A 14,272-nucleotide genomic window follows, 5' to 3' on the forward strand; every position below is an offset into this window, starting at 1 on the left:
AATAAAATCAAGAAATCAAGAAACCTCAAATTTCTTAATCTGCATGTGGGACTGCAACATAATGAACAAGAGCAAAATATGTATTCAGGACCATGTTGAGATTTCTGTTATTGATTCTGCTCTCCTTTCCTAAAAATGCTGTGTGTGAGAAAGACAGACAGAGACAGAGATTCTAAAGTGGTGGTGATCTTAAGACCACCATTTCCACTGTTAATAGATTATGGTTTCCTTGCCTTTGGAGTGGTAAATCCATTTCAGATTTTAGTCTGAACTTTAAAGGATCTGTCCAAACTGCTAGAAGTTATTCCCCAAAATTAATGAAGGCATCCAACAGGTTGAGGTTACTTTGAGACTGAACCCAGCATAAGTTCACAGCTCCACTTTCATTCAAACTGGTCTGTTTTTCTTCTGGTTTCTCATGTGGCTTCCATGGTGGGTGAAACAATACCCCAGGAGTACTGAAGTAGGGTAAGATATCTTAGTAGGGACAGAACCATTTAATTATTCTTGTTCAGGCAACTCTTCTGGAAAATGTGTAACAGCATTTGATCTGTATAAAGGTATAACAAGAGTACTCTGTAATTTATTAGCTGATGCATTCATTAGCTGAGGCATTTAAATCTTTCATGGTTCTGAAGATGAAATGGAGTAGGATGAAAACAGGATTCCTTTCCCCATTTTTAAGAAAAAAAGCTTCTACAAGATAAGTTTCATTCTTGTTATGATGGCTACCTAAGAAGTATACTACTTATGTTATTAATTTTTGAGTAAGAATAGTATAAAATAACAGAAATATATCTTCCCGTTGTCGAGAGAGAGAGAGAGAAATTGGCCATTTCTGAACTAATGAAGTTTTCAATAGTAGCATCAGGCATGGAGTTTGTTTCTTAGATTATTGACTAAAGAACTTCGACCCTTATATTGTTATCAGATTTACACCATAACATTGACAAAATTACGATCTGCCAACTGTCTATTGTTTCCAAATGCTGGCTGAGATCTTTTGGCATGGCACCCAGTGTGCCCATCACCACCGGGACCACCTGCACTGGTTTCTGCCAGAGTCTTTGAAGTTCAATCTTGAGGTCCTGATAGCGGCTGAGTTTTTCCTGTTGTTTTTCGTCAATGCGACTGTCACCTGGGATGGTGACTTTTCTGTCACGCGCTGGGCCTGTAACTATTGTCTTTTTGTATAGGACGTATACTTTATGCCCAGCGGGAAGCCAGGGTGCCTAAAGAGAGGTTCTTGAGGATTTCCCTGAAAAGTATGGCCTTTTGAGTCTTTAATGAAATAACAAAGTCTTTATTGATTATATCCCCAGATGTTCATGAGGTATGAAGCTTTTCTACGGGACGAGCTGGTCTACATCCTGTAGCTTAGCTTCCTTAAGTTAGACAGACTTAAAAATGGCTCCTTCCCTCCCAGAGCCCTGAACAAGGGGCGGAACCAAACTTAATGATGATTGACAGGCGGCCTGTCCTATGATTGCAAACATTAGCAGCAAGAAAATAAAGTCGAAGCTTCTGGTACAGCCGTACCAACACAGTGACATCAATGATCCAAACCTTTTTCTTTTCCACAACTGTGATGTCTGGTGTGTTGTGTTCCAGAACTTTGTCAGTCTGGATTCAGTCCCACAGTATCTTTGCGTGTTCATTTTCCACGATCTTTGCAGGTTTGTGATCCCACCAGTTCTTTACTGCTGGGAGGTGGTACTTGAGGCATAAGTTCCAATGAATCATTTGGGCCACATAGTTGTGCCTCTGTTTGTAGTCTGTCTGTGTGATTTTCTTACAGCAGCTGAGGATATGATCAATAGTTTCATCAACTTTATTGCAGCGTGCATTTTGGATCATCAGCTGATTTTTCAATCTTGGGCTTAATTGCATTTGTTCTGATGGCTTGCTCCTGGGCTGCAAGGATTATTATTATTATTATTATTATTATTATTATTATTATTATTATTATTTATTTTGCCAGCACAGTTTTACTGGTGTTGACTTGCGGGATGCAGCTAATATTATGACTCTTAAAATGGAGCACAAAGAGGCATCTTTGGACCTCATCAGGTAGGAGGAATTTAGCATCTTAGGATGCTTTCACCTCATTTAATAGATGGAATCCCACACCGGCCATCATACAACATTGTGTGATTTCTGATGCAGACCCCACCTCATCCGCAGTGAAGGTTTTGCTGGAAGCTTTCCGCACAGCACAGGAGGTCAGCATGTGGAAAAGTGTTGCCAAGAGGGATCTGCGCATGAGGCAACAAATTCACCCGCTGCCTCTCTCCTTTCACCTTGATGCCAGACAAACTGGGAAACTTTGCCTGGCCTTTGCAATGAGGCCCTTTCTCCCAATTTTCTTCTTCACATCAGTTGCTTAAAGCATGTGTCCAATGTGTGATCTTTCTTGGTGTGTTGATGCCTCCTCCATGCAACAGGTGAAAGCAACTTACCACTTGTAAATAAGGCCTTGCTGGGGGCTATGAGAAAGAAAAGTTTTCAAAAAGGATGTAAAAGGTCTAAACAAAAAGAAAAACACCACCCCGCCACCTAAAACCCTTCCTTGTTCAATGAGAATTGCTCTGCTAATTGCTTAGCCATAGAGTGGCAAAGGCCAGCCTTTTCAATATACCTGAAGGCAATGTTATATATTAGCAATTACACAGAGAAGCAGAAAATGGTAGGTTTGTGGGTAAATTATTTCCTTTGATGTGAAATTGGTGCAATAAGACATTCAGTTCTTAGTCCATTTTTGTTCTTTTTACCTCACATCTGCACCATCCATCCCCATGAACAGTAACTGGCAATGAAAAACATCATCTCGTTTTGCACATTTCACCCATGTTAGAATTTGCTACCTACTTGTAGTCTCTGCATTGCAGAAAACAAGTTCAACAAAGTAAAGAGGCATTTGAAGACTTTCTGGGGATTTCTTTAACACCCATGGACCATATGTTGTACAGGCCTGCATTAGCCCTATTCTCTAATATCTGTTGGATGGGAAGGGAGGACAACTCAAAACAGTTCAATTTTACACACACACACACACACACACACACACACAAAGGCATTTTGAATTCTCCCCAAAGGCATCAGGTTCTGCAGAATGGTTAAATTTGGCATTTCAAACTGACCCGCATCTCCCTTTCTTTCCACACATTCATTTGGGAACATAGCTCAACAAGGCTCTGTTCCCCCTTCCCACAACAAACCTGTTTTTCCACAACACTGCAATGTAGATGGTGCTGTTGCTGGTAAGCCCTAGATAAATACGATACCTGCTTTCCCACTAGATAAACTTATGTGGGGGCTTTAGCCCCTCTATCCTTTATTTTTGAGGATCTCTGTTTCCAATGGTATAGTCTATGCCTTCTTGACTGTTTTGTGTTCTCTCAAGTCAACTCTAATTTATGGTGAGCTTATTACAGGGGTTTCTTGGCGAGATTTAACCAGAAGAATGTTACCATTGCATTCCCCATAGGCTGAGGGAGTGTGATTGCCCAAGGTGATCTATTGGGTTTCCAAAGCTGACTGGGGTTCAAACTCTAGTCTTCCAGTCCCAGTCCAACATAAAAACCACTAAACCATGCTGAATTTCAGTATATGCCTAGCCATTTTTTCTGCTCTTCTTGTAAAATGATAGGATGGCTAGTGAATAAAAAATTTGGAAAGGATACCAAAGAAGTTGCTTCGAGTTCCCTTCAGGGGAGATAAAGTGGGGTATAAATAAATAGAAGAAGAAGAAGAAGAAGAAGAAGAAGAAGAAGAAGAAGAAGAGGAAGAAGAAGAAGAAGAAGAAGAAGAAGAAGAAGAAGAAGAAGAAGAAGAAGAAGAAGAAGAAGAAGGCCTTTTGTCCCTGGATAAAACTACACTGAAGGACTTAGCGGAATAAAATAAAGGTTAATGCTACAAGCCACCAAGGTGCATATATATATACTAGCTGTGCCCGGTCACGCGTTGCTGTGGGAAAGTGGTGGTGGTATTGGTTAAAAATCGTTGTGTAATTTTTATTTGATGTTATTTGTATTTTTTAATTAATTTTATTGTAATTTATCTTTTTATTTATTATATTTTATTATTTTCTTGTATAATTTTTAGTTATTTTTTGTTATTATGGTATTTTCTTGTATTAATTTTTTAGTGTTTTTAATTATTTTTTAGTGTTTTTTATTATTTTATTGGGTTGCTAGGAGACCAAGTTGGAGGAGCTTAGCCTTCTAACTGGCAGCAATTGGATAAAAGCAATTATTCCTCTCTCTCTCTAATTAGGACTTTATTTTTCTTTTCTTTTTGTTGTATCAACCTAGAGCCATGGATGATGGGTTGTGTCGTCAAATTTCAAGGTTGGGGGGGCTGTAGTTTTGTTGTTTTGTGGGTTGCCGTGATGCCATCACTCTTGTGTATATATATATATATATATATATATACACACACACACACACACACACACACACACACACATACACACACACACACACACACACACACACACACACACACACTGAGATGCGGCATTCTTGTATTTTTCTGACCAAAATCCAAGAAGGAAAAGTATGAATATAAATAATGACTACATATTCATTTGATTTCCTTGATGGACAAAGTGAAACTCTTCAGTTTGTGGAAACCATTTATATAAAGGGGGGGGAAACACCACTGTGATTTTATTTTTAATGTCTATCTGACAGACTGGCACTCTTTCAATTTCAGTGAAATACTGTGGCAGTTGATTTGTGGTGCTTGAGATAAAATGCCCAGTTTTAAACATAATGAAAAATAGCAATAGGTTCTTCTCAAAAATTCTCTGAATAAAAAGTTAGTTTCTTCCTTTACATTTTTTTTAGTAGAATGCATAGAAAAGAGTATACCTATACTGTAACATGACAGTCTCCGGCACTGCAAATGTAAGAAATCTGGATAGGGAAGGATTGCCAACTACACCATAACTGTTTCAATGAGTAAACATATTGGTCAGTATGAAAATGCTGGAGTAAGTTACTTCCAGGTAGGAATGCTCAATATGTATAGTGCCATGTGTGAACAGGAAAACATAAACCCTTTCGACCTCATCAGACAAGGTGAAATCAGCATCCTAAGATACTTTCACCCCTTCTGGAGGATGGGGGCTGACGCCGAACATCACAGGCGCTTTCACCCCAACTATTCCTTCTTGAGAAGACAACACTTTTCCCATGTGATTTGCCCTACTGCTCTCCCTCTTTCCTTACCAGAAGCCAGGCAAAGCAGGACACTTTGCCTGGCCTTTCTAATAAGGTAGTTTGTCCACATAGAGTAGATGAGAAGTTGAAATGGAATATGTGAGAACTTACAGAATATGTTTCCTATTTAGTGTGTTTCCTATTTAGTGTGGTTTGCAGTACTACTAGATTATGTAATACACTGTGTATGGGGCTGCCTTTTAAAGTTTTGGAGAACTTCAGTTTACCTAAAGGACTGTGGCCAGACTACTAACAAGGACAGATTACAAGGTCCATGTATGTAACTCCGTTGTTACAACAGGTTAACTGGCTATTGTTCCATTTCCTGACACAATCCTAAGTGATAGTTGTAACCTATAAAGTAGTGGTTCTCAACCTGTGGGTCCCCAGATGTTTTGGACTACAACTCTCACAAATCCCAGCCAGTTTACCAGCTGTTAGGATTTCTGGGAGTTGAAGGCCAAAACATCTGGGAGCCCACAGGCTGAGAACCACTGCTATAAAGTGTTGTATAATTAGGGCATAGGCTTTCTGAAAAAGCATCTCTTCCCCTATAAGCTGTCTGGGTTCTAAGATATTTTGGGGAAGCCCTTCTTTCAGCCCTGGGTCTTTTTTAGGGTTTGCTCTCAGGTTTTGCCGTTTTCTCCCCACCGAGGTTAGGATTGTTCCCTCTTTGCTGTGCTTCCATTCAGAAATGAATTTTTTTTTTCTATTAAGACCAGTTTTTGGGAAATAACAAAAGGGGCATCTTAACAGTGTGCTGTTCTATTGATGTTTATCTTTTTCTTTTTAATTGATTTGTCCTAAATGGTTTTAATTCTATGAATGGTTTAATTACATTTTAGCAATTACATTTCCTCAAAACTGGACTCGATATGGTTTACAGATTTGAAGAAAAATACAATATAATTGAAACATACAAATGGTCAACATTGTAATAGAATTAAACTATTAACAACATTACAGCATACAATTTCAAGAAACACAATTAAAACAGTACAGCTCTTTTTAAAAAAGCTTCTCATAATAAAAAAGGTCTTGTCTGCCTATAGAACCAATGGTCACCACCAGATATGCCTGTGAAAGTGGTTGGAAAAGCGAAGGACTATACATCTCAGGATAGGCAAGTTCATATGAGAATTTAACCCATATAGGGCTTTAAAGGCACTTTACTAAATTTTTCATATATCATTTTAGATAGCCAGGCCAGTGTGGTGTAGTAGATAAGATTCTGAAGACTGGGGTTTGAATCCCTATGGCAGAGCTTTCCAAACTGTACGTCATGATACATTACGTTGCACAAACAAGAAACCTCTGAGTCTATGTGAAATAAGCAATAAATCTCACACACATACACACACACAGATATGTTGTGTTCCCATATATTTTGTTATTACGATTGATGCATGTGTCTGTATCTGTTAATCCAGTTTGCTAGTAAAGCTGAATTATAGTGTCATGTCTAAAAAGTGTGTCACTAACATGAAATGTTTGGAAATATCTGACCTTGAGCAAATCACACTCAGGCCCCTTTTACACTGCCAGATAACCCAGGTTATCAAAGCAAAAAATCCGCATTATCTGATTTGAATTAGATTATCTTAGTCTACACTGCCACATAATCCAGATAATGTAGTTTTTTTATACAGCTGTGTAGAAGATGCCTCAGGCCCCTTTCACACAGCTATATAAAATCCACATTGAACAGTGTGGACGCAGATTATTTATTTATTTGTTTGTTGCAGAGATTTCTATGCTGCCTTTCTCCAGGATGGACACAAGGCAGCTCACATCATATTTAAAAATGTACATACAAATAGTTAAAAACCTTAGCTAAACAAGTATTAAAGGTTCAATAATCCTTAAAACCTTTCCGTATTACTAAACATTAAAATTTAAAATCTAAATTTCCCCATTCTTCTGTATCCATAAGTGCCTGGCTTCAGTTAAAAGCTGTTTCAAAGAGTCTATATGCCTTTCCTAAATGTCATGAGGGTGGGAGCTGATTTAATTTCCTCCAGTAGCGAGTTCCACAACTTAGGAGCAGTCCCCGAGATGTACCTTCTCTAGTGATTTTCAAGTGGATGTTGGCCAGGGACTGTGTTGAAATAAGGTTCTCCAGCCTATATAGGGGGACACGGTGTCTCAAGTAACCTGGACCAAAGTTTAGATAACCCAGTTCAAAGCAGATATTGTAGATTATATGTCTTGATATTCTGAGTTAAATGGCTGTGTGGAAGGGCCCTCAGTCTCAGATGTTGGCAATGGCAACCCTATACCTGAACAAGTCTTGCCAACAACAAACTGTAGGTTGGCATAAGTCAGAAATGACTTGAAGGCAAACAATAACAATATGATTTTATCTATACAGTCTTTGTTTTTATTTAATTCTTTATGAAGCAACTATTGTATGTGGTATATTGTATAATTTGCAAAATGTTGGTCTTCATTGCTGAATGGTCTATAAATGTAATATCCAATAATAAAACATCTCAGCCACATAGAAACACAAGGAAATGTCTAATTGGAACACTTGATTGCAAATTAACCAGTGGAATTAATCAGTGCTTTAAATATGTGTTGTTTCCTGGGGTTGGGCTAATTCTGTGAGTGGATTATTGTCCACCTAAACAAGCTCATCCCACCCGAAACATCTTATAATATAGAAAAACCAAAGCAGGAACAAGTTAGGTTGTTTTTTTGGGGTGGGTGGGGGGGACTACAGTTTCGAGAGTTCTTCAACTGGTGAGTTTACTTTTCCAAGTAAGTTTTCCACACTCGTGGAATTAATTAATCTGAATATATCCTTCCTTTTTTAAAATGATAATTGCTTACCACATCATGAAATTTCAACACATTCTTGGGAAATTTTTCTCTTTGCTGATTAAAATCTATAGTAGGTATTAATTATCCTAGTTTTTATCACTCAGACACTCCAAAGCAATTTCCAGATCTTCAAGTTATTTATACCATATTTGCTACTCAAAGGATCTCATTTTGTTGAACGTGTGCCCAGATTATGCCCTTTTCTCATGTTCCCCATAAATGCCCAATCAATGCAAAGTGGATTTCTATTTCTAAATATACCCTATTCCACAGGAAGAAGAACTAAGGAAGAGTGGAGAAGCAAAATATGCTCACTTGAGTGATGAACTACATGTATTAATTGAAGTGTTTGCCCCACCTGGGGAAGCTTATTCACGGATGAGTCACGCCTTAGAAGAAATTAAAAAATTCCTCATTCCAGTAAGTTGCTTTCAGTGTGCTTATAAGTGTACTTGCCTAAAAGTTTTATTTCATTATGAGCAGTACTTTAAAAAGTCATTATAACTTCCTTGCCAGTATTGTCAATGCCATAAGTTGAATATTATTACACATTTCTATGAGTCTTTGATTGCTCTGTACTTAGTATTGTTTTCATGCACTGTGAAGTGATCCAAATATAATTCTAATATTAGCTCTTGGTGTTTCAGAAGTATCCAGTTCCCAATAGATTGGTAAGAGACTATGTTATTTCAGAAAACTTAAAGTTTGTCTCACTAAGCATGGTAGATATAATCTCTAGGGGAAAAGGAAAGATTAGGAGTCTGTAGATTTGTAGATAGAATTAGTAATAATACACAAGTTAATTAAAATGTGAAATCAATCTATCAAAACCTTAAAATGAATCTAGATGATCTTCCAATGTTTTCAGTAGTATCAAGGAAAACAAATGACAAGTACCATAGGCTTAACCTGTCAGGAAAAAGCAAGTAAGAATGTGGAGCTGATATATCCATTTATCGTTATATGTATAATGGCCCTAAAGTAGTTCTATACTGAAGATTATGCCAAAAATATACATAAAAATTAGTGGTCATATGCAAATGAATAAGGGTCTCTAGAGTGAACATTTATCCTTGATTATCACTTTCTCTTGACTGTTTATAGCAACACCTTGAAGAAATGCATTACAAGGAAAAATACATGTTCCTGTTATATGACTGACATTGTGTATTACTACTACTAGTACTACTACTACTATTTCCAATATTTATGTATTTCTATCCAGCTTTTCTCTCATATCAGGACTCAAAGCGGCAAACAACATGCAAACAAAAATATTAACAACCATAAAAATAAATAAAGTCATCAAACAACAACATCTAATCAAAAGTTATAAAGCCCACAACAACATAATAAATAACCAACCCAACATAATTTAAAAATTCATTAGATTAAAAAAAATACAGTTAAAATCCATTCCTTAGGTTGTAGTTAAGTTCATTGTCGGAAGTCCACTATAATTAACAGATTGCATGCATAAATCTGGTGTTTGGAGTACCACTCTTCTCCTTCAGGAAGGGCCTGCTTCCAAAAGAAAGTTTTAACTTGGTCCCTAAATGAAAGCAAGGAGGGAGCCATTCTAACCTCTTAGGAAGGGAGTTCCAGAGCTGCAGGACCACCATCAAAAAGGCCCTCTCTCTCTCATTCTCAATCACACTTGAGACAATTGTGTGACCAAGAGTAGGGCCTCTCCTGAAGACCTCAGGGATCATGTGGGTTCATAGGAGGAGATGTAGTCAACTATATAGGCTGGGCCCAAACCGTTTAGAGCATTATAGGCTAATGCCAACACCTTGAATTGTGTCCAAAAACAAACTGGTAGCCAGTACAGTTGTTTTAACAGGGGTTATTTGTTTCCTGTACCCAAGAGTATTGAAGGAACTAGCGGAAGTTGTTTTGGAACCACTAGCAATCATTTTTTAGAGTTCTTGGAGAATGGGAGAAGTCCCAGCAGACTGGAGGAGAGCGAATGTGGTCCCTATCTTCAAGAAGGGAAAAAGGACGACCCAAACAATTACCGTCCCGTTAGCCTCACATTGATGGCACAGTCAACTGCTGCTAAATTATAGGATGGGTATTCAGTCCATGGGGAATGTTACACTGAATGAGAAACTACAGGAGGTGCAGCAGGATAAAATTATTGACTTTGCCTAAGCAAAATACTTTCATTACAGGCCTAGTTTAAAACTTCTAAGATGAATCCATTAAATCAATATGTATTTGAGTTTAAAATTTAGACATATAATACAGTTGGACAAAACCCAATATATAATTTTATGCTTATTTATGGGCATGTATTTTTTGCCCATAAAAACATGAATTCATATGAGATGGTTATCTTCCCCAATAAGAATTGCCTTCTTATTTATGCCTCTTATAGTTATTGTCTATCAGAGGCACAGTCCTTGAGTAGAATTAGCCGGCAATAATAAAATAATAATAATAATAATAAAACTTTATTTATATACCGCCCTATCTCCCAGATGGGACTCAGGGCGGTTTACAGTCATAAAAGCAACACAAACATTACATAACAACATAATACACATTATTAAACAAAGTAAAATAATACAATTATAACAATAAATCACACTTACATGACCAGATCAAGAGGACGGGAACCATAAAGGGAAATCTTATGCAATATATTCAGGCTCAGAAGTCGGCAACTCCCATTATATCTGTCCAGCATGACCAGTTGGAACTGAGAATGATGGGAGTTGTAATGTAATACTTCTTAAAGCAATCATATTGAAGAAGGTTGAGATAGCATGCATTGGAAGATTTTCTTGGTTCTTTTGCTCTTCCCTCAGTAGTCCCATAATACCACCCATCTCGCAACCTCATCACATTGAGATAAAATCAATGGTATGCGCCAATTTTAGCCCAAGTCAGCCACAGAGCTGGCCAGCTCCCATCACATGATATCATGCTGGCTCCGTGGGTGAAGGAGGGCAGAGCCAGTGCATGCCGCCAGGAGGGCAACACAAGAGAGCTGCCATGTTGCCATAAAGCCTGAAGATCTTGGACGGTAATTCCAATAGCTCTAAAGAGTTGATTAAGACTAATAAGACAGCCCACTCTTACCATCTCATCATACCTCCAGGGGACAGTGCCCCATGTCCCACAACGCCCAGATCCAGGGGAGGGTAATCACATGGGGTGAAGCGTGAGCATTGTTAACATTCCTAATCCTTCTACAACATGTAATCCACATTTCCTGTAGCAGCCATACTGGATGGAATGGTATAATGTGGCACTTTAACATTCATATGTGTATGTTTACCTGGGGGAAGTTTCATGCCACACAAGCACAACATTGTGATTCACTTTAACTGGAGCTTGTATTCAAGAACAAGTTGGGAGTAGCAATTAGATGTTGAAGGACAGTGATGTGCATACTGCACAGACCCTAAGCTATGTCCCCTAAGCTAACCTAATGTCATCTGAATACCCTCTTACTGCCATTTTTAGGATTCATTTGCCATTTTGGTCAACCAGAATACAAAGAGTTCCCATCACATCATAACTTACAATGATAACTTACAATGCTGATCTAGAAAGATTTTTTTTCCAAATGGGCTAGTAATAATAATCTTTGTTGGTAGCTTTGGTTTCTTAGACCTAAAACTAACATGATGCCTACCTTTTCTTTAAGAGCTTGGCTTAAACATTCAGGGTTTTATGTGTCACTTCATATGAGTGTATGATGTACTTCACAATTCACTTCCCAAAATCTCCTCTTTTTTTAAGCCCTCACAAATTGCTGTGAGGTTTAGGATTTGGTTTACTACTACAGTAATCACACAGAACAAGTAACAAAGCTATTTTATGGCTTTTTTACTAGCTTTATCCCTCCCTGCTTCATTTCAGATTTATAATACAGTTAACAAAGCTGTTATTAACTGGCTTGTTAAAAGTATAAGCCAAGGGGTTCACATTGCACAGGATTGCACTGGAGACTTTGGCCTTTATTTCCCATTTTACAATATCTCTTTAATTTGTTTTATGAGGTTTTGTTGCTTATAAAAGCTTTATTTATTGAGGTAGCAAGTTCTTTGCCTTCTATTAACCTTTCATATACTGTGTGCTTTGCTGCTAAAACTACATCATATTTGGTGGTGCTTGACTCCTGATAACAAAACCTAATAATCTTACTTCCTATCCTTTCTTCTCCATCATTACTCCTGTTATATAGAAATCTGAGAAGTGATAGTGTCATCACAATCTGAATTTCTTCACCCTCTACTTCAGTCACTGTCACTTTGGAATAGAGAAGATTAAAATATGTCTTGTCCCTTGTTTTCTATGACTTGATATTTGCAGAGCCGAGAGGGAAGATAACATCAAACTGCCTCATATCTGAAAAAAATATTTTGTTCTGACTATAGTATGGATGGAAGAACCCCAGTTTCAGATCTTGAGTCCTTTGTGAAACTAGGTGGTCTTGATTAATTCATTAAGCTGGGGATGGGAATCATGCAGCTCTACAGATTTTGATGAACTGCATACCTAGCCAGGATAAAAATGGTTGGGAGCTGCAGTATCTGGAGGACTGAATTATTCACACCCCTGCTTTAAGGATTTTAAAATAGGAACAAGTCCCATTGAAGTGCAACGTACTTACGTTTGTGTTAACCATACACAGAACTATATATATCAGGCTAATAATACTAGCTTATCAATGGAATGGGAGCTCCGGTGGCGAAGTGTCTTAAAGCGCTCAGCTGCTGAACTTGCGGACCGAAAGGTCCCAGGTTCAAATTCCGGGAGCGGAATGAGCGCACGCTGTTGCTCCAGCTCCTGCCAACCTAGCAGTTTGAAAACATGCAAATGTGAGTAGATCAATAGGTACCGCTCTGGCAGGAAGGTAACGGCACTCCATGCAGTCATGCCGGCCACATGACCTGGAGCTGTCTATGGACAACGTCGGCTCTTCAGCTTAGAAATGGAGAAGAGCACCAACCCCCAGAGTCAGTCACGACTGGATTCAACGTCAGGGGAAACCTTTACCTTTACTATCAATGGAATAAACACAACTTAATTGTATTTTAGTCAACTCTAAATGGAATGGGATGGGAATGGGAAACTTGGAATGGGAAATCTAAATCTAATCTAAATCCATAATAAAAGCAAAAACCAGTATTTGTGTATGTGGCACAGATGTCTGCTCACACAGACAGCCTCCGGCCTCCACAAACAGGTTATTCTTCCCAGGGTTAAGAATCTAGCAAGTCACTCTTTTCCACTGACATTGCGGTTACAGCGAGCGCTATGAATATGCAGCCCAGCTCCTGCCAATGTCCTTCCCAAACACTACAGCCCACCACCCAAGGAATGCTTTCGTTTGGGGACCATTTCATCCTAGATTTTGCTTTTTCTTCCACCACAGGCTGGCATCCCAGGGTTCTCCATTGCTGTGGAATTTGCATGGCCTTTCCTTTCCAATCTCTCTGTATAACAAACACAGCAGAACTGAGCTGCAACTAAACTTACTGGAGGAGTTTTGGGATTGACTCCACATGGTGGAAGTTGTAGTTCACCCTGCATCAAGTCAGAGCACTGTCACTCCTACTGGGGATTATAGAGGAGTTGTAGTTCACCTACACTCAGAACGCTATGAACCCAACTAATGATGGCTCTCGGCCAAACTTGCCATGCAGACCCGATATGCCCAGATTTGACTACTGGCGGGTTTGGAAGGAAACTGGACTGGAAGTTGAAGAGTAGTAGGTACTGGGATTTATAGTTCACCTGCAATGAATGAGCATCACACTTGGCACACAGAGCCCCCATAACCAGTACAACATATTGCACAAGTTTGGGAAAAAGGGAGTTATAGTTCACCTGCAGCCAGATAAACACTGACCCCCACCGACAATGCACTAGGACCACACTTCACACAGAGAACCCTCATGACCTACTGAACATACTACAGGTATTTGTGGGAAGGGGCCTTGATTTTGGGAGTTGTAGTTCACCTCCATCCAAAGACCACTGAACCCAGTCAATAATGAATCTAGACCAAACTTGCCACACAAACTTAATATTGCCTGCAGTGGATACTGATAAATATTTCGGGGCAATTGCCCCGGGAATCTAGAAATTGCAGTAGTTCACCCCCATCCAGACAGTACTGCACCACACCTGGTACACACACACAAAATGGCCAACTTATAATACTGGCAGGGTTTGGGAAGGATTCAGCCACAATTCTGGGA

At 38.8% G+C, this 14,272-nt stretch overlaps 1 protein-coding gene across 1 annotated transcript in view; it reads left to right on the top strand.

Annotated features, from left to right (window-relative positions):
• khdrbs2 (KH RNA binding domain containing, signal transduction associated 2) overlaps positions 1-14,272 on the top strand; it is a 505,577-nt gene that overhangs the window by 205,528 nt on the left and 285,777 nt on the right. Inside the window, exon 4 of the mRNA XM_062982224.1 lies at positions 8,325-8,471. Within this exon, the coding sequence (XP_062838294.1) occupies positions 8,325-8,471 (147 nt within the window). The remainder of the gene's footprint in view (positions 1-8,324; positions 8,472-14,272) is intronic.

Source organism: Anolis carolinensis, chromosome 1 (assembly GCF_035594765.1).
Source record: "Anolis carolinensis isolate JA03-04 chromosome 1, rAnoCar3.1.pri, whole genome shotgun sequence".
Lineage (NCBI taxonomy): Eukaryota > Metazoa > Chordata > Lepidosauria > Squamata > Dactyloidae > Anolis > Anolis carolinensis.